Source organism: Dama dama, chromosome 19 (genome assembly GCF_033118175.1).
Source record: "Dama dama isolate Ldn47 chromosome 19, ASM3311817v1, whole genome shotgun sequence".
NCBI classification, from domain to species: domain Eukaryota; kingdom Metazoa; phylum Chordata; class Mammalia; order Artiodactyla; family Cervidae; genus Dama; species Dama dama.
In genome coordinates this window covers 73517161-73538834 of record NC_083699.1, presented here as the reverse complement: position 1 = coordinate 73538834, position 21674 = coordinate 73517161, and the positions used below count along the sequence as shown (strand labels likewise).

The 21674-nt window shown below is 53.5% G+C and overlaps 2 protein-coding genes and 1 pseudogene across 3 annotated transcripts in view; 1 reads left to right on the top strand and 2 right to left on the bottom strand.

Moving 5' to 3' along the window:
• Positions 1-3223: 3223 nt before the first annotated feature.
• LOC133074005 (thioredoxin-like) lies at positions 3224-3738 on the bottom strand (annotated as a pseudogene).
• Positions 3739-6608: 2870 nt separating this feature from the next.
• Positions 6609-11811, top strand: LRRC3 (leucine rich repeat containing 3). 2 transcript variants are annotated; one of them, XR_009697027.1, is made up of 3 exons: positions 6609-6746; positions 7431-9930; positions 11397-11811. XR_009697027.1 is itself a non-coding variant. In XM_061167461.1 (2 exons), exon 2 carries the CDS (start codon positions 7567-7569, stop codon positions 8347-8349), a length of 783 nt encoding a protein of 260 aa, XP_061023444.1. In that variant the 5' UTR covers positions 6609-6746; positions 7431-7566; the 3' UTR covers positions 8350-11811. The 2 variants fall into 2 exon arrangements, 1 of the variants encoding a protein (XP_061023444.1); XM_061167461.1 differs by having other exon boundaries at positions 7431-11811.
• An 8720-nt stretch (positions 11812-20531) lies between these two features.
• The window catches only part of TSPEAR (thrombospondin type laminin G domain and EAR repeats), a 184354-nt gene continuing 183211 nt past the window's right edge, over positions 20532-21674 (bottom strand). Inside the window, exon 12 of the mRNA XM_061167454.1 lies at positions 20532-21119. Coding sequence (XP_061023437.1) covers positions 20966-21119 — 154 coding nt within the window. The 3' untranslated portion in view covers positions 20532-20965. The remainder of the gene's footprint in view (positions 21120-21674) is intronic.

Here is a 21674-nt window from a genome sequence, read left to right as displayed (position 1 = left end):
CATCCCCAGGGAGACACACTCAGCCCTCACTAGCAAAACAACCTGCCTGATGGGGAAGCAATTAACCAGTGGGAGCCTCCTGTTTTATCCCTTGGGTCAGGAGGCCTGGATTCTGGGTGGATAAATGGGTGAGATAATCGACCTGGAGCCCAATTACAGTTATGAGGGAGGCTACAGTGAGTGGGCGGACCACGTGGCCAGGATGGCATTGGAAGGCTGCTGGTGTTTCTGAGAGCAGACTTGTGGTCTAGAGTGGTCAGTGAGCCAGGCTTTCACAGGGCCCTGTGGCCTGGGCCTGGACCTGGCCAGCTGCCATCACCTCCTGCAGGGACTCCGATCTCATCAACCAGTGAGGCCACAGCCCATGAGGACCAGGAGGACAGCATTATGCCCTAAATGGGTCCACGCACCCATCCATCCATTGCTATATTCACCACCCACACGTGTGATCACCTGTGAACACACATGTGGCCAGCACATCCCCGCTTTCTTTTACTGAGGAATTACATGCCCTCAGTTACCTGCACACATCTGAAGCCTAGCAGCTTGGAGGGTTTTTCACTGATGTCCAGATCATGACACAGAACACCCAGGCCCAGAAGTCCCCTCGAGCCCCTTCCCCTCCCCGCCTCTGCCACCTAGGCATGTTACCCATTTTGGAACTTTCCATAAACAGAAGTCACAGAGGGAACTCTGAGTGTTTGTCCCCTCCCCTGACATAATAATGTCAAGATGTATCCACACCCACACTGTAGTTTTGGGTGGTAATCACATTGATTTGTTTAACTTAAATATTTAAAATATTCCATAATTTGGGGGCTCCCCTCTTCAATCTACTATATAATAAAAACATTGCAGGAGTTTCATGGCTCATCTTACTTATCTCGTAAAAGACACTTGAGAGTAAGATTTGAGGGGTTCCTACACATGTAGACGTCCACTACATGGCCACTACACATCCAGGGGAGAGCATGACCTCAGGGCTCCCACCCTACTCAGGAGGTAGGGTGAGCTAACATGACCCTTGGGGACTGTGATGAGAAATGATAGTTGATACCAAACCCTAAAGTGACCAGCAACACAGCAGAGTCCCAGCTAAGAGTTAACTACACAGAGAAAATGGGCTCAAAAATTACTCAGTCCAAAAGAAGGTAGGAAAAGAGGGGAAAAGGAACAGAGCCGAGGGACAAATGGGGCAGAAATGGGACAGACAGGAGCTTATTACTCCGAGGATGTGGGTGGCCAGAGCCAGGATGTCACCTACACCACCAGACTTACTGTGACCCCATTTCCCACTGTGCCTAGGTCTATTCCAGGACCCCACATTCCATTCAGTTGCTATTTTTCCTTAGTCTTTTCCAGTTTGTAACAGTGGCTCAGTCTTTTCTCATCTTTTCTCATCTTTCCATTTTGGAAGTGTACTGATCAGTCACTTTGTAAAATGCCTTTCAATTTGGGTGTGTCTGATGCGTTGTTATGACCAACCTAAATAGCATATTAAAAAGTAGAAACATTACTTTGCCAACAAAGGTCTGTCTGGTCAAGGCTATGGTTTTTCCAGTGGTCATGTATGGATGTGAGAGTTGGACTGTGAAGAAAGCTGAGCGCAAAAAATTGACGCTTTTGAACTGTGGTGTTGGAGAAGACTGTTGCGAGTCCCTTGGACTGCAAGGAGATCCAACCAGTCCATCCTAAAGGAGATCAGTCCTGGGTGTTCATTGGAAGGACTGATGCTGAAGCTGAAACTCCAATACTTTGGCCACCTCATGCAAAGAGTTGACTCATTGGAAAAGACCCTGATCCTGGGAGGGATTGGGGGCAGGAGGAGAAGGGGACAACAGAGGATGAGATGGCTGGATGGCATCACCAACTCGATGGGCATGAGTTTGAGTAAACTCCGGGAGTTTGTGATGGACATGGAGGCCTGGCATGCTGCGATTCATGGGGTCGCAAAGAGTCGGACACGACTGAGCGACTGAACTAACTGACTGAACTGACTGATGCCTTCTTATGATTGGAAAAAGACTGTGCCTTTTTGGCAAGAAAACCACGGAAGTGATGCTATGTCTTTCTCAGTCCATGTATCAGGAGCTACATGATGACAGCCTGTCTTATTACTGATGATATTAACTTTGCTGTTGCTGCTAAGTCACTTCAGTCGTGTCCGACTCTGTGCGACCCCATAGACAGCAGCTCACCAGGCTCCCCCGTCTGTGGGATTCTCCAGGCAAGAACACTGGAGTGGGTTGCCATTTCCTTCTCCAAAGCATGAAAGTGAAAAGTGAAAGTGAAGTCGCTCAGTCGTGTCCGACTCTTAGCGACCCCATGGACTGCAGCCTACCAGGCTCATCCATGGGATTTTCCAGGCAAGAGCATTGGAGTGGGGTGCCATTGCCTTCTCCGGATATTAACCTTAGTCACATACATAAGGTAGTTTCTGCTGTGTTTCTTCACTGTAAATCTACTATTTCTTCCTTCGCAGTTCATAAATATATTGAAGATGATACTTTGATTCTATGGAAACTTAAGGAAACTAAATATAAAGACATAGGAGGGAGGAAGGATAAATTGGGAGATTAGGATAAAATAGATGACTATGCAGATATACACTATAATATATAAAATAGATAACTAATAAGAACCTGCTGTACCACACAGATTGTTGTTCAGTTGCTCAGTCACGTCCAACTCTTTGTTACCCCATGGACTGCAGCATGCCAGGCTTCCCTGTCCTTCACCATCTTCTGGGGCTTGCTCTGGATCCATTTAGTCAGTGATGCAATCCAAACTTCTCATCCTCTGTCGTCCCCTCAGCGCATTTAGTTATCTATTCTATCCTAATCTCCCAATTTAATCAGCACAGAGAACTCTACTCAATTCTTTGCAATGGCCTATATGGGAAAAGAATTCTTTAAAAAAAAAAAAAAAGAGACATAAGTATATGTATAACTGATTCACTTTGCTGTATAGTTGAAACCAACACAGCATTGTAAATCAACTACACACCAATAAAAATTTTTTAAAAAGACACAGGAAGCTAAAAACAAAAAGAGTGGAGGAAGGTAACTCATCTTTTGATGTTCATCCATCAAAAAAGAGAGTTGGAGTGGCTACTAATGTCAGAAAAGTAGAATTCAGGGCAAAGAATCTGGGGATAAGGAGGCTCTTTTCTTTCTTTTTTTTTTTTTTTAAAGTGTAGTTAATATTTTATTGTCACTTATCAGATGGCAGTAAGGTATATAATCTTCATACTTGATCTTTCCTTTGTGTAAATAAAAAAAATTACAAGTTTAAACAGCCAATGGCTGGCCATGTCTTCAGAAAACATGATTAGATTAATTCATTAATGGTGGCTTCAAGTTTTTCCTTATTAGCTCCAGAAAATTCACCCACCTTCTGTCCCTTTTTGAAAAACTGGAAGGTTGGCATGCATTTGACTTCACACTCTGCAGCAACATCCTGACAGTCATCCACATCTACTTCAAGGAACACCACGTTGGAATATTTTTCAGAGAGAGAATGAAAGGCTTGATCATTTTGCAAGGCCCACACCACGTGGCTGAGAAGTCGACTACTACGAGTTTCTCTCCTGCACTGTTCAAGGCTTCCTGAAAAGCGTACTTGCTCTCAATCTGCTTCACCATCTTGGCAGCTGGGGATCTGACGAACGACCTGACGGCGCAACCGGTGGAAACGGATCCAAGGCGTTGGACGGAGCTTGGAGGCTCTTTTCATAATGGTAAAGCGGTCAATTAATCAAGAGGACATACTAATCTGAATAAAACAAAAATGTGATAGGACTTCAAGCAGTAATAGACAGATCTCAGGAGCCTCAGTCCACCTCTCTCAATTATTAAGTAGCAAGTGGATGGAAAATAAGTAATCACTAGTAGTGGAAGGAAGCTTCCTTATACTGATAAGGACAGCTACAAAACTCTACAGTCAACATTATTCCTAATGGTGAAAGATTGAATGTTCCCCCCTAGGGTCCGGAGGAACAAGATATCTCACTCTCACTCCTCCTTTTCATTATTGAACTAGGGCTCTAGCCAGTGCAATTAGGCATGAAAATGAAGTAAAAGACATTCAGACTGGGAAGAAAAGTATAATACTCTTTTTACTTATAGATAACACAATTGTGTTAATGTATGTAGAAAATCTTAAGGTGTCTACTAAAAAGGTGTCTACTAATTAGTTCTAGTAACTAATAAGTGAGTTTAGCAAAATCCAGACCAGTATGCAAATGCCAATTTTATTTCCATATATTAGCTTTTAACAAAGATACACTGAACTTAAAATACTATTTACAGTAACATTGAAAAATTAGATAAATCTGACAAAAGATGTATGAAACCAAAAACTATAAAACACATATGAAAGAAATAAAAGAAGCTCTAAATGAGAAGATATACCATGTTCATAGAATGGCATACTCAATATTGTCAAGATGTTAATTCTCTTAAACTGATCTGTAGATTCAATGCAATCCCAAACAAAATTCCACTAGACTCTTTTGGTAGAATTTGTCAAGATGATTCTAAAACTCATGAGGCAAAGCAAAGGGTCCTGGATGACCAAAAGAACTTTATGAAAGAACAAAGTTAGAAGATTTATATTACTTGACTTCAAGAAATACTGTAAAGCTTCAGTAATGAAGACAGCTTGGAACATTTGCATAAAAATAGACAAATAGACCAACTGAACATAGAAAGTACACAATAGACTCATACAAATACAGACCTCTGATTTTCAATAGAGATGCAGAGATAATTCAGTAGAAAAAGGATCATTTAAAAAAAAAAAAAAACAGTCCTGGAAAACTAAACATCCATTTGCACAAAAAATAAACTTCAAATGGTATCTCACACCATACACCAAATGCAAAATGTAAGTGCACTATATAAGGTTTGTTACTTATGACACCAGAAGGATGAGCCATAAAAATGAAAACATTGATACATTGAACTTCATCAGAATTAAAAATTTCTCTTTGAAAAACTTTTAACAAAATGAAAAGATAATCCACAGAATCAGAGGAATATATACAAATCAAATGTCTGGTAAAGGAATTGTATCCAGAATATATAAGGAATTCTCAAAACTCAACAATAAGAAAACAACTCAATTAAAAGAGGGTGAAAGATTTGAACAAAACACTTCCTTAAAGAAGATAGACAGCAAACAAGCAGATAAAGACATTCAAGTTATGAAATACAAATTAAGTGAAAACAATGAAGTGAAATACAAATTAAAACCACAATGAAATGTACTCCTACACACTTATTAGAATCTCTAAAATTAAAAACAGTGACCATACCAAGTGCTGGTGCTGCTTTGGAGCATATACAGAACAGGAGTGTAAAATTGTACAATCACTTTGGCAGTTTCTTAGAAGTTAAACATAAGCCACCATAAGAGCCAGCCAATCCACCCCTAGATATTTATCTGAGAAATCAAGAGTATTTGTCCAAACAAAGATTGTACACAATGTTCATATCAGCTCTGGTTGTAACAGCAGACAACTGGAAACAACCCAGATCTCCACAAGCAGGTGAGTAGATATGCAAACTGTGGAACATTCATGCAATGACTCATTACTCAGCACTAAAAGGAATAACCACTGATAAACGCACCAGCACCTGGTGAACCCAAATTAATCACTCTGAGTGAAAGAAGCGAGACAAAACATATATATCTATGATTCCATTTATATAAATTACAGGAAATGCAAACTGATCTAGCAACAGAGTGGATCTGTGCTTGCCTGGCGATGGGCATCAGAGGGGATGGATTGAAAAGGTGAAACTTTGGAGTATTTTGTGGTGTTGGTTTCACGGGTGTATACAAACGTCAAAATGTAACAAATTTGAATATGTGGTTGATCGTATATTTACACTACAATCAAGCTGTCATTATAAAAAAAAAAAAAAACCTAAGAATGGCTCAGATCGAGTTTAAAAGCCTCGACCACCATATTCCCTACGCTCCTCGGAATGCCCATGTAAGGGCCCTCAGACGCTGGGTGGAGAGGTGAAAGTGAGGATATGGGGGGTGGGCAGGAAGTGACCCAGGAGGACGGAGACCTAACTCCATTAACGCTTTGGCTGCCGTTGGAACCAGACCTGCGAGGGAGGCTCAGCAGGGTCTTCGCACTGACCCAAGGGTCTCCAACCTCCCTGCTGGCTCCTCCACCCCCCATCACCTTATCCCTTCCATCGCCTTCATGGCCCCCATCCTGGGGGCCAGGGGCAGGGTTGGACTTGGGCAGGGGCGGGGCTCTCGCGCCCCCACGGCCCCGCCCACATCCCAAGAGACACACTCCTGTCTAAAATCCTGCTCCCAGGTCCGCTCCACGCCTTCCCACAGGCTACGCCCCCAGGCCCCGCCCCGTGCAGCCTCTACGGCCCCTCCCAAGGCTCCGCCCCTCGTCTTTACGACTCGCGTTGTCCAGGCCGCGTCCTGCACACAGGCTCCGCCCATGCCCCGCCCCCAAGTATCAGGCCCTTCGTCGTCCAAGCCACGCCCCTTACCACAGCTCCGCCTCCAGACCCCTCCCAGGACCGCCCCGCCCCGCCTCTCGCCCGCAGGCACCGCCCCACGAGCTCAGGCCGAGCCGCGTGTCTCCCGAGCGGCCGCGGACGTGGGCTCAGGCCTCGGGATAGCGGCCGCGCTCGGGCGTGGCGCCGGGTCGGTCTCCGAGCGGCAGGGATCCTCAAGCACAGCAGTCTCCTGTCGCGGCCGCGCAGGTAAAGCCCCCGCCCTACCCCAGAGCGTGGACACCCTGCCCCCGTCCATCCCCCTCCCTGGAGTCCCGGGGCTCCCTAGGGTCTGGGGCCCGAGGGTCTCTAGGTCCGATATCCGGGGTCCCCGGGGCCGGAGTCCCGCCTGCCCAGGCCCCGCGCGGCCCCGCCACTCCACGCCCAACGCGGGCCGCGCGCCCAGGGCTTGGCTTTTCTCTTTTCTCATTTTCTCTTTTTCAAACATAATTGAAATAAAAGGCGCCCATGCGGGTGGTTGTTCCTAATAGGACCGACAGAGAAGAGCTTTAATATTAATAATTGTCAAAGGGATTGTAACGATTAGCAAAGAGCTGAGCTTCTGACAGCAGCCTAGCCCCAGGGCGATGAGACTGCCCGCCTGGTTCTCAGGCGCGGCCAACCATCACCCCTACATTCCAGTTTCTTAAGAAAACCCTGCAGCCCCAGTCTTCCTGCTTTCCAGCTTTGAGCTGCTAGAAAGGGGTGGACTCCCATTACCCGGTGCTGTCCAAGCCATTGACCCCCTAGGGTGTGTGGTGGGTGTGTCCAGGGCAGGGTGGAGGCAGTAAATCACAGAGACCCCCGCTGGTCAAGAGTGTCTGGAAGTCAGAGTGTGCCCGCAGGTCCCCAGCTGGATCACAGCCAGCAATGCTGATGGCTCCTCTCTTTTAGAACCAAAAGAGGACACCTGGCATGTGAGGGAGGAGAGTTTACATCTGCGCGATGGTCCTTGCACAGCGACGACCAGGCCGTGGGGCAGCGTGTAGCCCGCAGCCCTGAGCGACAGCAGCATCCTGCCTGTCCCCAGATGGTCAGCATGGGCCCAACAGGCAGACAAAGCCCCTCCTCCCTGCCAGTCCCTGCAGGAGGGCCCTGTCTGCTCCTGCTCTTCTGCCTGAGGCTGGGTGCCTCCTGCCCACAAAACTGCCAGTGCCCTGACCACGCGGGGGCGGTGGCTGTCCACTGCAGCGCGAGGGGCCTGCAGGAGGTCCCTAAGGACATCCCCGCGGACACTGTGCTCCTGAAGCTCGATGCCAACAAGATCGCCCGCATCCCCAATGGGGCCTTCCAGCACCTGTACCAGCTGAGAGAGCTGGACCTGTCGCAGAACGCCATTGAGACCATCGGCCCTGCTGCCTTCTCAGGCCTGGCCGGGGGCCTACGGCTGCTGGACCTATCTCACAACCGCCTCCGGAGGATCCCCAAGGACGCGCTGGGCAAGCTCAGTGCCAAGATCCGCCTGGCGCACAACCCGCTGCACTGCGAGTGTGCCCTGCAAGAGGCCCTGTGGGAGCTGAAGCTGGACCCCGACTCCGTGGATGAGATCGCCTGCCACACCTCGGTGCAGGAGGAGTACGTGGGCAAGCCACTGATCCAGGCCCTCGACTCTGGCGTCAGCTTCTGTAGCGTCCACCACAAGACCACCGATGTGGCCATGCTGGTCACCATGTTCGGCTGGTTCGCCATGGTGATCACCTACGTTGTGTACTACGTGCGGCAGAACCAGGAGGATGCCAGGAGGCACCTGGAGTACCTCAAGTCCCTGCCCAGCACCCCCGTGTCCAAGGACCCCACCAGCCCTGCGCCCTAGTGCCCACCCGCCTCCCACCGCTGCCGTGGCAAATGGGACTGGCTCTGCCACTGGTGTCCCTCAGGGAGGTGGTGACGTGGCTGATTCTGCCCCGTGCTCCACTCCCACAGAGCATTTTCCTTCAGGTCCAGCAGTTTATCCATCTGACCCACTGATGGATGGGGAGACGGGCTCAGAGAAATGGGAGGTCTCGGGCAGGAAGCGGTCCATTCAGGACGTAAAGCCAGGCCGTCCATCCCCAATGTGTTCCTTCCACTCTGGGAGCCTGTCCCACGGGGCGCCCATAGGGTGGACAAGCATTCAGGGATGGAAGAGTGCCTGCCCATGAGTGAGGCTCCCCAAGGAGGTGGGGCGCAGCTCATCAGTTGAAGTTACGGGTCGTCTACACTGTGGAGCTGCTTTACCTCTTCTTCCCCAGTATGTCCCAAACACATCTGACCACAGGCTCCCTGCAGAGCCAAGTGGTAGAGACCAGGTTTTTCTAGAGAGGTAAGTGGAACGTGTAACCTTTGAACAACTCTTGTTTATTCTCAGAGTGTTTGTTAAGAGTAACACGTACCAAATTTCAGTCCAGCGAGAAGGAAACAAAACAAAATCAAAAACCAAAAAAATAATTAAACCACAGAGAGAACCTGAGACAGGTCCAGCGTGGCTCATGGGAAGCCGTGTCAGCAGCCAGATAAGGGTAGCCCTGCCCACCTCTTGCCCCGCGGGCTGTGTCCCGCCAGGGAGCCCATCATCGGGGGTCGCTACGTGCCTTGCTTTTCTACTCACTGAAGCAGCTCCTTTCCAGTGGTTGAGAGCCAAAGGGAGGACCAATGTCTGATGCTTCAAGGCGGGCTGCTTCCTCTCTCCAGGAACAAGAACTCTCTCTCTCCTTCTCAGCTTTGCTGCCAGGAATCTCAGAGCAACTTTACTGCTCGGTTTTCCTATCTAATTCATGTTCAGGGTAGACCTTACCTCCACCTACATACCCCAACTCTTGTCTTTGCAGTTTTATTTTTTAATGGCCTTTTTGTATAAGTGTTTATATTTTAAACCACTTCAGATATTTTGAGGGGGAGCAAACTCGGGGTACACTGCTCGTGGATCTGAGGTATAAAGGACAGGAAGGGCAAAGGTGTATGAAGGTCTGTACTGGGAAAGCGTCACGTGGCCAGACATGGGAAGCACATTTACGCATGGATGCAGAGATGCGGTGCCCGCAGCCGAGAGACCAGAAGCGGCAGCAGAAACCTGAAAAGCACATTTGAGCAAGGTCATGACTTTTCAGTTGTGGTGCATTAAAGAGAAAATGACCAGCAGATGCCAACCCTCGTCCTCGCCCCAGCGCCCCACCTGCCCTTGCTGGGGGCACAGCGAGCACCGTGTGAACAGGGGGCTCCGTGCTGAGTGTGGGGTGGGCGCCTCTCTGCCCACTGCCCACTAGGGTGCGGGGATGGAGGGCAGGGCTCAGACGATGCTCCGAATGACCTCAGTCCTCAGGAAACTGATGGCCTGCCCACCCTTCCAGTGACCGCTAAAGCCCAGCAGCCAGCCCTGGGCGCCAGTCCACTTGTGGGACAGACGCCGTGGGAGTAGGTGAGTGTGGGCCGACTGACTGGGGGACACAGGCTCTGTGGGTGAATCGGGCCCCTTCCCGCCTCCATCCCGGGGTGCACACAGCAGGGAGGGGTCCTGCCACACAAGGAGCTCATCACCCCACAGGTTTGGGGACGTGACCCTGGGTCCCTGGGTCAGGAGAAGAGAGGGAATTGAGGCCTGGATGGTGGTGGGGACAGACGCCAGGGTCCTGCTGCCTTGGCTCAGGTCCCACAGGGGCCAGTCAGCCTGGGCACCTCCAGGGCCTTTCCTCGCTGCTCGCACTCGGAATCAGCTCAGAGCCTCATGCCCCCAGGTGCTCTTCTGGGGACACACGGGGCACATGCAGGGCTTTCCCCTCATCCTTTGCTGCTGCTCGGAGCCCAGTGCCCTGCCAGCTTTCCCCCAGGTGTGGGCCTGCTGGCTCTTGTCCACACAGCTGGGAAGAGGAAGTGGGCCCAGGACCCCAGAGCACCCAAGAAGGGTCCTCTCCCTCTTGTCTTGAGCCCAGCGGCAGGGGGCTACCAGGCCCTCCTGGCCTTTCTGGGCTCCTCAGCCCTCGTGCAGTCTCCTGGCAGAGGGTACCTCCCTCCCAAGACCACCAGGATCCCACTCCCAGGAGCAGAAACTCCTTCCTGCTTACTGGAGCCCCCGTCAGCCCTGGGCTCTCCTGGGAACCCAGCCCTCCCTTTGCCCCTTGCCCCCTCGTTTCTCTGTCCTTCCTTCCCCTCCTTAAGGGACTCCTGAAGATGACACCCAGCATCTCTTGCTGCCATGTGTGAGCCTGGACACCCCACCACCTTCACGGGCCCTTGGACTGACCTCCCAGACCCACCTCAGCACCCTGAGCGTGCATCTGCCTGTCTCCTAGTTCTGCAGAGGCCAGGGTCCAGCCAGCCCAGTTGAGGGGACCGGTGTTGACAGTGGTGGGGACGTGGCAATGGGGATGCCTCAGTCGGGTGGCAGGGAGGCAGCAGCTTTTGGGGTGTGGGTGGACCCCAGCTCTCATCACAGTCAGTCCAGAAAAAGCCATCTGCATACAACCCTGCTCAGCCCTGTCCACCGAGCCCCTCCTGCCTTGGGAGGTGGTTCTTCACAGGTTCTGGGGGTCAGGGGGTGATGATTTTGGGGGAGTTTATGGGGCTGAGGGGTGGCATGAGCAGACTGGCCTGACAGCCACCTCAGCTGGGCCTGTCTTCCTTCTCACAGGAGTTGGGGTCTCGATTCTGGGAGGCCTAAGGGCAGAGGGAAGGGGAGGGGCAGCCCCCCAGGAGCCCGGCCCCCTTGCCCACCACTCTGGGCTGGGGTGGGACTTCGTGCTGGCTTGGTCCCTGGCCTCAGCATGGATGGTCCCCTTGGAAACCAGAGCCCCACCCTTGACCTTGACACTGACCCTAGGCAGGGATCCCCACACTTGCAGCCTCCTGACAAGCCCTGACAGTCCTCTTTGGACTTTGGGACCCCAGGCTCTCTCAGGTGGTCCAGCAGTGGGGAATGAGCAGATGTACCGTGAGCCCCCAGCAGAGCCACTGGGACACAGGCTGTCCCTGGCATGGAGCCACCTTCCCGGGACCTCCGGCGGGCACAGCAGCAATGGTGGGCACAGGCCGGGCACTCCCAGGGCACCGTCCCGGAGCAGCACTGTGTACCTGCCCTGCTGGCCACGTGCCTGCCCAGCACTCCCTGGGCTCCCTTGCAGCGGGTTCTCCAGGATCCTGGCCTGAGTTCTGGAGAGCAGGCCCAGCGGACCATGGAGGAGATGGAATGGTCTGGACTCTTGGCAGGAGCCTGCGGTGGTTACCTGGAAGCTTGGCCCCAGACCCAATCCTACTGTCCTCCCCATTGTCTTTGAACCTTCAATAAACCTCTGAGTTCATGTCAGCTGGAGTGGACTCTGTTGTTGCGGCTCGGTGACCCCACCAGGTCTGACCCACCCTCACGCCGACCTTGCCAAGTCATGGAGCCGCCAGCCGCACGAGCCGAGGACTGGAAGAACCAGGTCGGAATGGGGTGTGGTGGATGCTGAGCCTGCCTGGACGGCTGGACCGGCTTATGATGGCCATTTGTCAGGCTTTAGGAATTTTGTGAGCCAGCTGACATCATGATGGAGGCTTGAGGTTGCCTACAGGAGAGTCTATCTCAAGGCCCTTGACAGCAGCTACAATCAGGATCCTCCCTCCTGCCCAGGGAGGCAGTTAGCACCACTTCTGGGCTCCCTTGGGAGCACCATGGGCCCCCAGCAAGCAGGTTCTACTTTCATATCATCCCTGCTTCAGGCTGGTTCTGAGGGAACAGTGGCCCCTAAAGACATCCAGGCCCTGGTCCTGGGAGCCTGTGAAGATCGGGGATGGGCAGCAGCAAGGACTGTGGGGGGTGCAGGTGCCCAGGAAGCTGGGAGAGGCTGGGACAGGGTGTTCTCTGGAGCCTCTGGGAGGAAGCGGCCCCATATAACTTGGTTTAGCCCAGGAAGATCCATGTCAGCCTCTGACCTCCAGAATTTTGAGAAAACAAATTCGTGCTGTTTAGGCTGCTGAATGTGGGTCCTTTGTTACAGCAGCTTCAGGGGGCTGAAACAGTCTCCCCAGTTTGAGAGCGGCCAGCGTGCCCAGAGCAGATGGCTAGCCTCGCCCTGTGGCCACCCTGCTCATCCTCACTGAGCCCTGGTCCTTGGGGTCAGTGCATGGTCCCTGCCTCGGCCAAGTGACCAGGAGTGACCTCGGGAACTCACCTCACATGTCAGCCAGAAGACACCCTCCAGATGAAGGGCTGAAGTGTAGGGGCTGCAGCGGGACGGGAAGTCAGAGTCTGCCAGCCTCCATGCCCCCCCCCACACCACACACGTGCACACCGCGCACCTACACTGTGCAAGCATGCACACACACTCCTGAACACACGCTGGGGAGGGAGGGGAGGACTTGTCAGCCCCTAAGCTGGGGCCCTGCGGGCAGATGTGGGGGCTTCCGGAGTGCAGGCTGGGGTAGGGGTGGGGTCAGGAGGAGGAGGCCACGTGTCAGGAGGGAAGGCTCTTCAGGGGGCAGCAGCTTGGACCCAGCTTGGAGGAAGGGCCTCTGGGTGGGCACCCAGTCCAGAGTGCATGAAAGTAGGCTGGGTTTGGGGGGGCTGTACATGGGGGGCCCACTACAGAGGACGTGCTGACCGACAGGGTGAGGTCCGGTCTCAGCAGTGGCCAAGCCACACAGCCTTGTAGGAACCGTGTGCGGAAATCAGCACTCAGGCCCCAGAGGGCACCCTGGGCAGGCTGCCTGCTGGGAGGGGGCGGCGGCTGCGAAGGCATGTGGGCGGCGGGTACTGCCAGGCAGGGCGCCTCAGGGAATTCCCACCAGGCCCTGGCACGGTCGGTAATATTTCTATTTTCAGACAAGAAACCCAAGACTCCAAGGTCCAGGGGAAGAAATGACAGACAGGAGTTGGCTTGTGGGCAGAGTGGAGCTGGAATCCAGGCCTTCTGACACCCAGGCCTGGAAGTTCTCACTTGGGCCCTGGAGTGTTGTCAAAACAAAGAAGCGAGTCCTGGGTTTCGCCCTGGTTTGGAGAAGGGCCAGCGTCAGCGGCCTCGCGGGTCCCCTCCCTGCCGGCAGCTGCGCTGGCCAGGAGAGGGGATGCCCCTGCTGGGACCCAGGCCTGCCAGGGTCTACATCTCTACCCATGGTGACAACACTGGCCACAGAGGGTGTTGCAGGGTTGGCTCGGCTGTCAGAAGTAGCCCTGTGCCCGTCTGGGGTTCTGTGCAAAGGGCAATGGGGAGACAGTTCCCCAGAGAGACAAGCCCATGGCTGGCCTTCCCTGTGAGCCCAGCAGCTCTCAGAGGAGAGGGGCCTTCGGAGGAAGGGCTGGAAGAAGGAAGGAAGGAAGAAGCAGGAGAGAGAGATTCAGAGAGAGGGGCCGCTGGGGTGGGAGGCCGACTCGGGAGCCCACATTAGCAGCCGACCCTCACTAACGGATGGGGCAGCCAAGGCCGGAAGCACTGATAGGGCTTTCCCAAGGCTGTTGAGCTGCTGAACGCCCAGCGGGGCTGTAACCAGGCTGCCAGGCAGCAGTGGATGGCGGAGAGACGTCCAGGAGATGCCTTCCACAGCCGGGCAGTGACATGGGAACACTTAAGACGCTGAGAAAACCCTGAAGGAAGAACGCATTTATGTCAAGACTCCGTAACCACAGTCGCCAGACTTAGGGTTTTGGCAGGTGTGTCGCTCTCAAAACAGAGGATGCTGAGCTGTCTGTCACCTGTTGAATGTCCCTCTTCTCATCAAGTCACACCGGCTCCCAGTGCCCCATCAGCCTGGGGCAGGGACCCCATGAGAATGCTCACCCTGTCTTTGTACCCTCCGCGACTCACGCCGTCCCACCCCTGACTCACTCAGACCCTCGGCAGGTCGGCAATGAGGCCCGGAGACTTCTCTGGGCAGGGTTACCTCCGTGCTGGAATTCTCTCAGGGGCCTGTCTTCTGAGATGGTGTGCAGGGTGGGCACTCAGGCCCCTCGGCACAGCTCCGAGCCGCTGCCCCTGCCAGGCTCCACCAGGGCAGCCCTTCCACCCACATGGGTGAACTGGAGGAGGTCCCCTTGGGTGGGCACCCACCGTTCTGCTCCCCAGAGCACTTAGCACCCTGCTATCTCGGCTCAGCTGGCATCCCCCTGTACCCACCTCTGGCACCAGCCAGGGTAGACTTTGCTTGGCTGGAAGGCCTGTGTCCTGCTGTCCCTGCAAGATGGTCACCAGCCGTGGAGAGCGGTGCTGCCAGAGGGCAGCCCTGCATGCGGTCAGATGGGTCCAGTTCCCTGCCAGGCTCCCCGGGCATAGCGTTCTCCCAACTTCCCGTCCTTGCCCCAGGCTGAGAAGTCGCCTTGGAATCAGAGCCAGTCAGTCTGGGCGTCACAGTGATCAGGACATCAAGACTGAGGTTTTCCACACCAGTAACTTGTAAACAGAACTGCTTCGCTCAGATTTTAACTGTTTAGCAGCCCCAGGAGAAGGAGAAGGACCTAGGCATGTCCTGGTCACTGCAGCCGGCCCCGGAGCGCCTGTAGTTTTTACGTTGGCCAGAGGCGCTGTGGGTGTGACACTAATTTAAGTCTCTTTTGCACCGTTTGGTGGAAGGGAAGGCACAGACAGCAATTCGGGGAGGGGGGGGGTGGGTGCGGTGAAGAAGACGCCACTGCCCACCGTGGTCTTGGAGGTGGAGGAAGTACTGAGACCCCAGGATGTGGGTGCTTCTCTAATCTGGAAAAGGAGGGAACATTCACTCCTGGAGCCCCAGAAGGAACCAGCCCTGCCCCATCTTGTCTTTGGCCCAGTGAGACCCGGGTGGGACCCCTGACTCCAGGGCTGTGAGGCAATGCAGCCCCTGTTGTTTTAAGCCACTAAATGCGTGCTAATTCTGGCCCAGAGACACAAGTCTAAGGCAGGGGCTTCTGTGGTTTTGTAAACACACAAGTGGTGCTGGTCTGCAGTCCTGTCTCCACGGAAATGAAGTACGACAGGTAGGGTGGGCTCAGATTCTGATATACCCTTCATGGTCAAATGAGCTCTCAACGTTCTCATGCTGATTCTAGTAGGTTCTATCAACAGAGAGACTGTCCATGGGGCATCACCCTTTGTCTTTCTCACATCCTGTCTCTCTGCCCTTTGCTCTCACCACAGAGGCCAGGACTGGCTGGACTTTGATACACAAACAGTGGTGCCACCCGGCTGCTGGGCACATCCATGATTATAATCTGAGGGCTCGACAGTCCCATGGTAAATACCCCGCTGGCCTCTGGCCTGAGAGCTTCTTTGTTATTATGGGAATTATAGACGTGGAAGCGGGTCCCCAAGCTGGAGAACTGCTTGGAGGTTTGTTATAGAGCGAAGCCATCGCGGACCCAATGGCCCCCGCTCCCAGATGTTTACCAAGGGAAATAAGCACCTGTCCACACAAATTATCCAGTGATGTTTATAGAAGCCCCAAACAGAAACAACCCCAGAGCAGATAAATAGGAAGGGTGATGGACTATTGATACGATGGACTGAAGCCACAAGCAAATGGCAAAAAGCAGCAATGAAAGCAGAGAGCCTGCGGGTGCGACAGCTCGGATGAGTGTCAGAAACACTAGGCGGAGAGAGGGACACAGACAGTGCCCTTCATGGTGCCATGGGAGGGACGCCTGAGGCAGGCAGGACTTCCGGAGACAGAAAGCAGATTGCATGTATGTGTGTGTGTATGTGAGGGGGTGACCGGAAGGGGCACAGGAGACTCCTGGGGGGTGGAAATGCTCCTGGCTTTGTTGAGGGTGGTTCCCCATATGTGTACAATTAGCAAAACTCACTGAATGGAACCCTTAAGTTTGGTGTATTTTTAATCAAATCAAATCAAATAAATCAAAATAAAATTAAGCAAAGATAAGGGCCTTTGACAAAATTAAAAATAACATTTGAGTCATGCAAACAGCCACAGGCTCTCTGAGATGCCCTTTTTCTTCCTCTGGGTTTGCTCTCACGTTGCTGGCATAGCGGATGGTTTCAAGGGCTCTTCTAATATTGACCGTCTTTCTGTGAGAGGAGAAACTGTCTTTGAGTATTACGTGTTACTGATGACTTTGACTCAGGAGCATGTGGTTTAAATCTGTAAATCTACTATCAAAATGCAACAGGCTCAGCATTTTCTTTCCAATGGGATTTTAAGTCCAACTTTGTTCAGGAAAACTGGTAGGCAGATGACAAGGATGAGGGGCTGCCGTTGTCCACTTGCGGGTCCAGGAGCTGTGCTGGGGCCACAGGGCACCCACGTCACGTTGCCGTGGTGTCGCCTGAGGGAGGTGGGTCCTCTAGGGACTAAGGTTGAGGGGATTCAGTAACTGGCTAAGTTAAAACAGTGAGTGAGAGAACTTGGGTGGTCACTCCGCTCAGTCTGACAGGAAAGCCGTTCTCTTCACAGTCCTGCTGGACTGGGTCTTCTCAGCAGTGAACACCTGGAGCCCTGCTCTGGGGGTGGGGATGGGAGCCCCTGGAGCACCTGCTCTGAAGTTCCAGAGGCGAAGTGGGCATGAATGAGTTAACAGGCATGAGCGTCTGCATTTCTGCAGATGTTCTTCATTGAGGTAGGCAGGTGAGAGTGAAGGGAGTGTTCTGCGCACTGCGTAGGGTGTGGTGGACCGGCTCTGGTCACGGGCCTGGGAGGTCTCTCTGAGGGGCGACGAAGCTAAGGACAGGCAGGTCAGCCTGAGGAAGGAATGGGCTGGGCGGGACAGGGGAGGCAGGCGGGCAGTTGTTCAGCGCCTGGAGGTCACCTGGGACTCTGGGTTCTCTAGCCACTGGAGGATGTAAGCGTGGCTGGGACTGTGTGGTCACGTGTGCGGCTCCAGCCCGGGCAGCTGGTACACAGTGAACACTTTGAGTGTGAGCAGATGCCACGGCCGCCCAGACCCTCGGGCAGCACCAAGCTTCAGCTCTGAACCTGAACTGCCCAGACACGGCTCCTGTCCAGAAGGGATGTGCACGTGTGTGCATTTGTGTAGGAGCTTGTGAGCGTGTCAGCATATGTGGGGGATGTGTGCATGTGTGGGGATGTGTGTGTATGTGTGTGTGTGTGTGGCAGAGGCTGGGGCTATGTTGGTGGTGGTGAGATTAACGACATTAATGCCTACAGGAAATGTCCAGCAACCCCAAGGCAGGACTGCTGACCACGGTGAAAACAAGACAACTTTGCCAGCAGTTCTGCCCTGACAGATTGAGAAGTAGGTAAAGTCTGGTCTGGTGGCGCTGATGGAAGAGGTGCAATTCACACATCTGGTCACCCTTCTGCTAGGTCAGGTTTCAGGGAGGGGAGCCCTGAAGGTAAGGAGAAGGTGCAAAAACTGCCACAGACAGTATTTCTCCAGGAAACCATGACCCTGAGGAAGGAACCGCAAAGAAAAGCAATTTGTGCAAAGATGTTCTTGAAGTGTTGTTTATCACAGTAAAGGCTGTTGAATCTCCGTGGATTAACAAAAGATGATCAGGCCAGCAAATTCCCGGATATTCCCTCAAAGCATGCAACATGGTTGTCAAAATGACAAGGATGTGGCCACATCACAGAGCGTGCTAACTCCCGGGAGCTGCACGTGCCTTGGGAATGTTTATCAATGGGACAGACGCTCGAGAGCTGACTTGAAAAGATATAATACTGGCATGCTCTCTGCGGTCATTCCCCCTGTGGTTTGCACTTATAACTCAAACAGATCTTGATTGATGCATTCTGTTTCCACCCACCAGAGCAGAGATAAGATATTGTCGGAGCCGCAGTGGCACTGCTTGGCCAGGACAAAACCCCGAGCGGGGACAGAAGGCGGTTGCTCCCTCTGTGTTGCTGGTATGCTGGTGACATCAGTGTCCGTCGTCTGCCTCCTTCCTCCCCGGGCACCAGATGGGCATCTGGATCACCCAGGGGGAGAGAAGCCGCTTAGGTGGGTGCTTCTGGAGTGTGGACAGTCCCCAGTGGGCCCCTCTCCTATAGACAAACCCGGGAATGGGAGCAAACACAGCTGTCCTGACTCTTGGGCACCTTGGCCCATTTAGGCATTTTGTTCTTGGGGGGCGGATTGGGGGCTCTCCAGGGAAACAGTGTGTGGAGAGAAGATGCTGGCAGGGTTGGTTCAGGGGATTGTGGAGGCTGCTGAGCCCCAGACCTGCAGGGAGGAGGGCCTGGTGGAAATCCAGGTAGCCGACAGGCAGTGCCAGGTCTAGTGTGGCCTCCTAGGGAGCCCCCATGCTCAGGGAGGCCCCCACACCACGGAGGGTGAGCCCTTTATCCAGAGCCCATGGACTTAATGTTCATGTCACCAGACACACAAAAGCCAACCATCCCTGGCGTGGAGATGGGTCTGAGGCCCGCTGTGCTCCTGGCCCAGATGGCCTCCCCTCTCCTGTGAGGATGCCCTGGCTCTGGGGGCACTTCCAGGGCCCACCTGCAGAAGGACCACTGAGACATGATACATCATGGACCCCAGCCCCCAGCCGACCCTGCCTGAGGCTGCATGCCTCCAAGCCCTGGACCCTCCCCTTGTCCCTCTCACAACTGCTCAGGCCTGGCCTCAGATCCAGTTAAAATCAGAACCCTTAGCAGACCCCCACACCCCTCTCAGGGAGGGTGGGCGATTGAGCGTCAGAATCAAAACAGGATGCCCACTTGGATCTGAACCTCAGATAAACACCAAATACCCCTTTACTACACAATTTTTAAAAAAGCATTCATTGTTTATCTGCAATTCAAGCTTAACTGGGGAGCCTACATTTTTCTCTGGAACCCATGACCCAACCTCCCTGCACCAGCAGACCCATAGCCCTTCTGCCCAGCCCATGAGGCCCCCAGCTGCCCAGGGCAGGGACCAAGCCAGGTCTTAGGGACAATGACAGCAAGAGGATGTGGATCCAGCAGGTGCCCGGGGGCGGCAGGAGCAGAGCCTGACTTGCGTGCAGGCACATCCTTTTTCCTAGTACTGAGTGTATATAGGGGTGGGGGTTCTTTGCCCTGGGAATTACCCTGGGGGCATCCTAGCCACAGGACTTCTCTCTCACACAGTGCCCCTGGCCTGCACCCCTTCTCACCCTCCACTCTGCCATTCCCCCAGGCAGGGGACATCCTTGACCAAGGTCAACCTCAGCCTCTCCAAGGCACATGGCTGACCTGCTGGCTTGGAGTAGTCTCTAGAAAAATCCCTGCTTTGGGAAATGAAGAGGGTCCCAGTTACGATCCTGAGACTCCAAATCTGGCCTGGATGGAGGGGGAGCAGATGTACACAGATTCCTTCTTGGGTGGTTAGGCTGACACAGTTCTCACCTGCAGCTGACCACAGGCAGCCAGGACTCCCATTGGCTGTGTGATCCTGTGCAAGAACCAATGAGAATTTGAGATGGAAATAGCAGAGCATTAAACCAAGCATGGGGCCTTCCTGCCGCTGAGGTCTTGGCTCCCACAACCCATCTTAGAACAGGTGGGCCTGGGTGATGGAACAGGCCTGTCTTGGCTACCGCCCTGTGGTCTGGACCCCAAGGGCCTTCCCAGCAAATCTCCTGGCATGCAGGATTTCCTTTCCACCCAGGGGGCTTCCTAGTGGTGATGGCACCTCCATCCTCCTCCCCAGGTTCCCAGGCTATTGCCATGTCACACCTGGCATCCATCTCCAGGAGGCTGGAAGCCCTCGCCCAGTGGAGGGTCAGGAGTTGGACACGGGAGGAGCTGGGCTAGTGCTGGCCCCAAGGAGGCATTCCAAGTCCACCTGGCACACCCACAAGGCCGTGTGGAGCCCAGGGAGGCCTGCCTGGATGCAGAGGCATGAGGGTCCATCTGCCAGGCGTCTCCCATGGGAGAGAGAGACTGGACCCACGCCACGCATGCTTGGGATTCCTGACCTGACCCTACCCCACCGCATTCGTGGGAAAACTGAGGCTGGAGGAAGATGCTCCTGCAGAGAGAGGTGTGCTGGTGACCAGGGATGCAAGGGTACATCAGGCCGAGGTGGCCAAGTGAGTGCTGTGGCCCTGGGCTGCGCTCGCTGGGGGTCTAGTTCCCACCAGAAACACACAGACACAGCAGTACTTTTTGTAAGAAGCATCATAAATATATTTCAGTATAGACAGAACACAATAAATAGCTGGTACAAATATGTGAGGCAGCACGAAGCCGGTCCCTGCATCATGGCTCCCCAGCCAGAGCTGAGTGTCTGGTTACGTGGTGGACACGGTGGGAAGGTGACCAGGCCCTGCTGTTTTTGAGGTAAAACTTTGTATGAACTTTTCCTTTAAAGCAAAATCCCTGCAGGACAGCAGACTTGCAGGAGCAGCTCTGGTCTTCAGCTTGGATGCTCACAGAGCCACCTGTCTGGTCACCACAGTTGTCTAGGATATGATGTCGCAGCTGGACAAGGGCCAGAGAAAGCGAGTTAGTGGCTCTGGAAGCCACAACTTCTCCCACTTGTCCCACTCCCCAGAGGTTTTTGGGGTTCCTGTGGGGTTCTGGGGTGTGGCCACGCAGGTCTAGCTCCTGGGGTTCTGAGCCCATCACCCCGTTCTCAGCTTCAGCACCCGGGACAGCGGTTCCTTGGCGCTGGAGTAGACCAGGTAGGAGCCGGCCGCCGTGCGGAAGGCCTCCCAGTCCCTGCAGCCGAAGGTTGGGAGGCTGTGCACGGCCACGAAGCCTTCATACCCCTGCCACCTGTGGGGAGAGATGCCATCAGCTTCCAGGCTGGGACACTGGCCCCAGGGAGAGGAGTGAGTGTCTGGGCTGCTCCCTCTCCCTGAGGCTCCCACCCCACCCCTCCCTGACCCTCGCCAGGGTCCCACCTGCCTTTCCCACCCCTCACAGCATGAGGGTCCATGCATCCCAGCCCCCAAACCTCCCCAGGTTCCAATCGTGGGGAGCTGGGCCAGGAGGGGCCTTAGCCTGTAAAGAGGGAAACTGAGACCCGGAAAGGGGAACGTGCCCTGTCCAAGACGATTCAAGATCATCCTGGAATTTCTAGATAACTGAGAAACTTAGATCAGCAGTAAAAACATTAGAAATACAGAGGCAAAGGTGCTTTTATTTGCAGACATAGTTATACTTCTAGAACTCCCATGAGACATTTCTTTAGAAAACTATTAAAACTAATAAGATACTGTGGTTGCGTGACCAGACACAACAATTGATTGACACACAGATGAAAATGGACATGTGCTTACAATACTCGGAAAACTCCTGGAAGGGAAGGTCGTGAGAACGCCATGGTGC

What these genes read in the sequence shown, in the direction of transcription:
- LRRC3 (XM_061167461.1), top strand. Translation starts at nt 7,567, where the DNA reads ATGGTCAGCATGGGCCCAACAGGCAGACAAAGCCCCTCCTCCCTGCCA.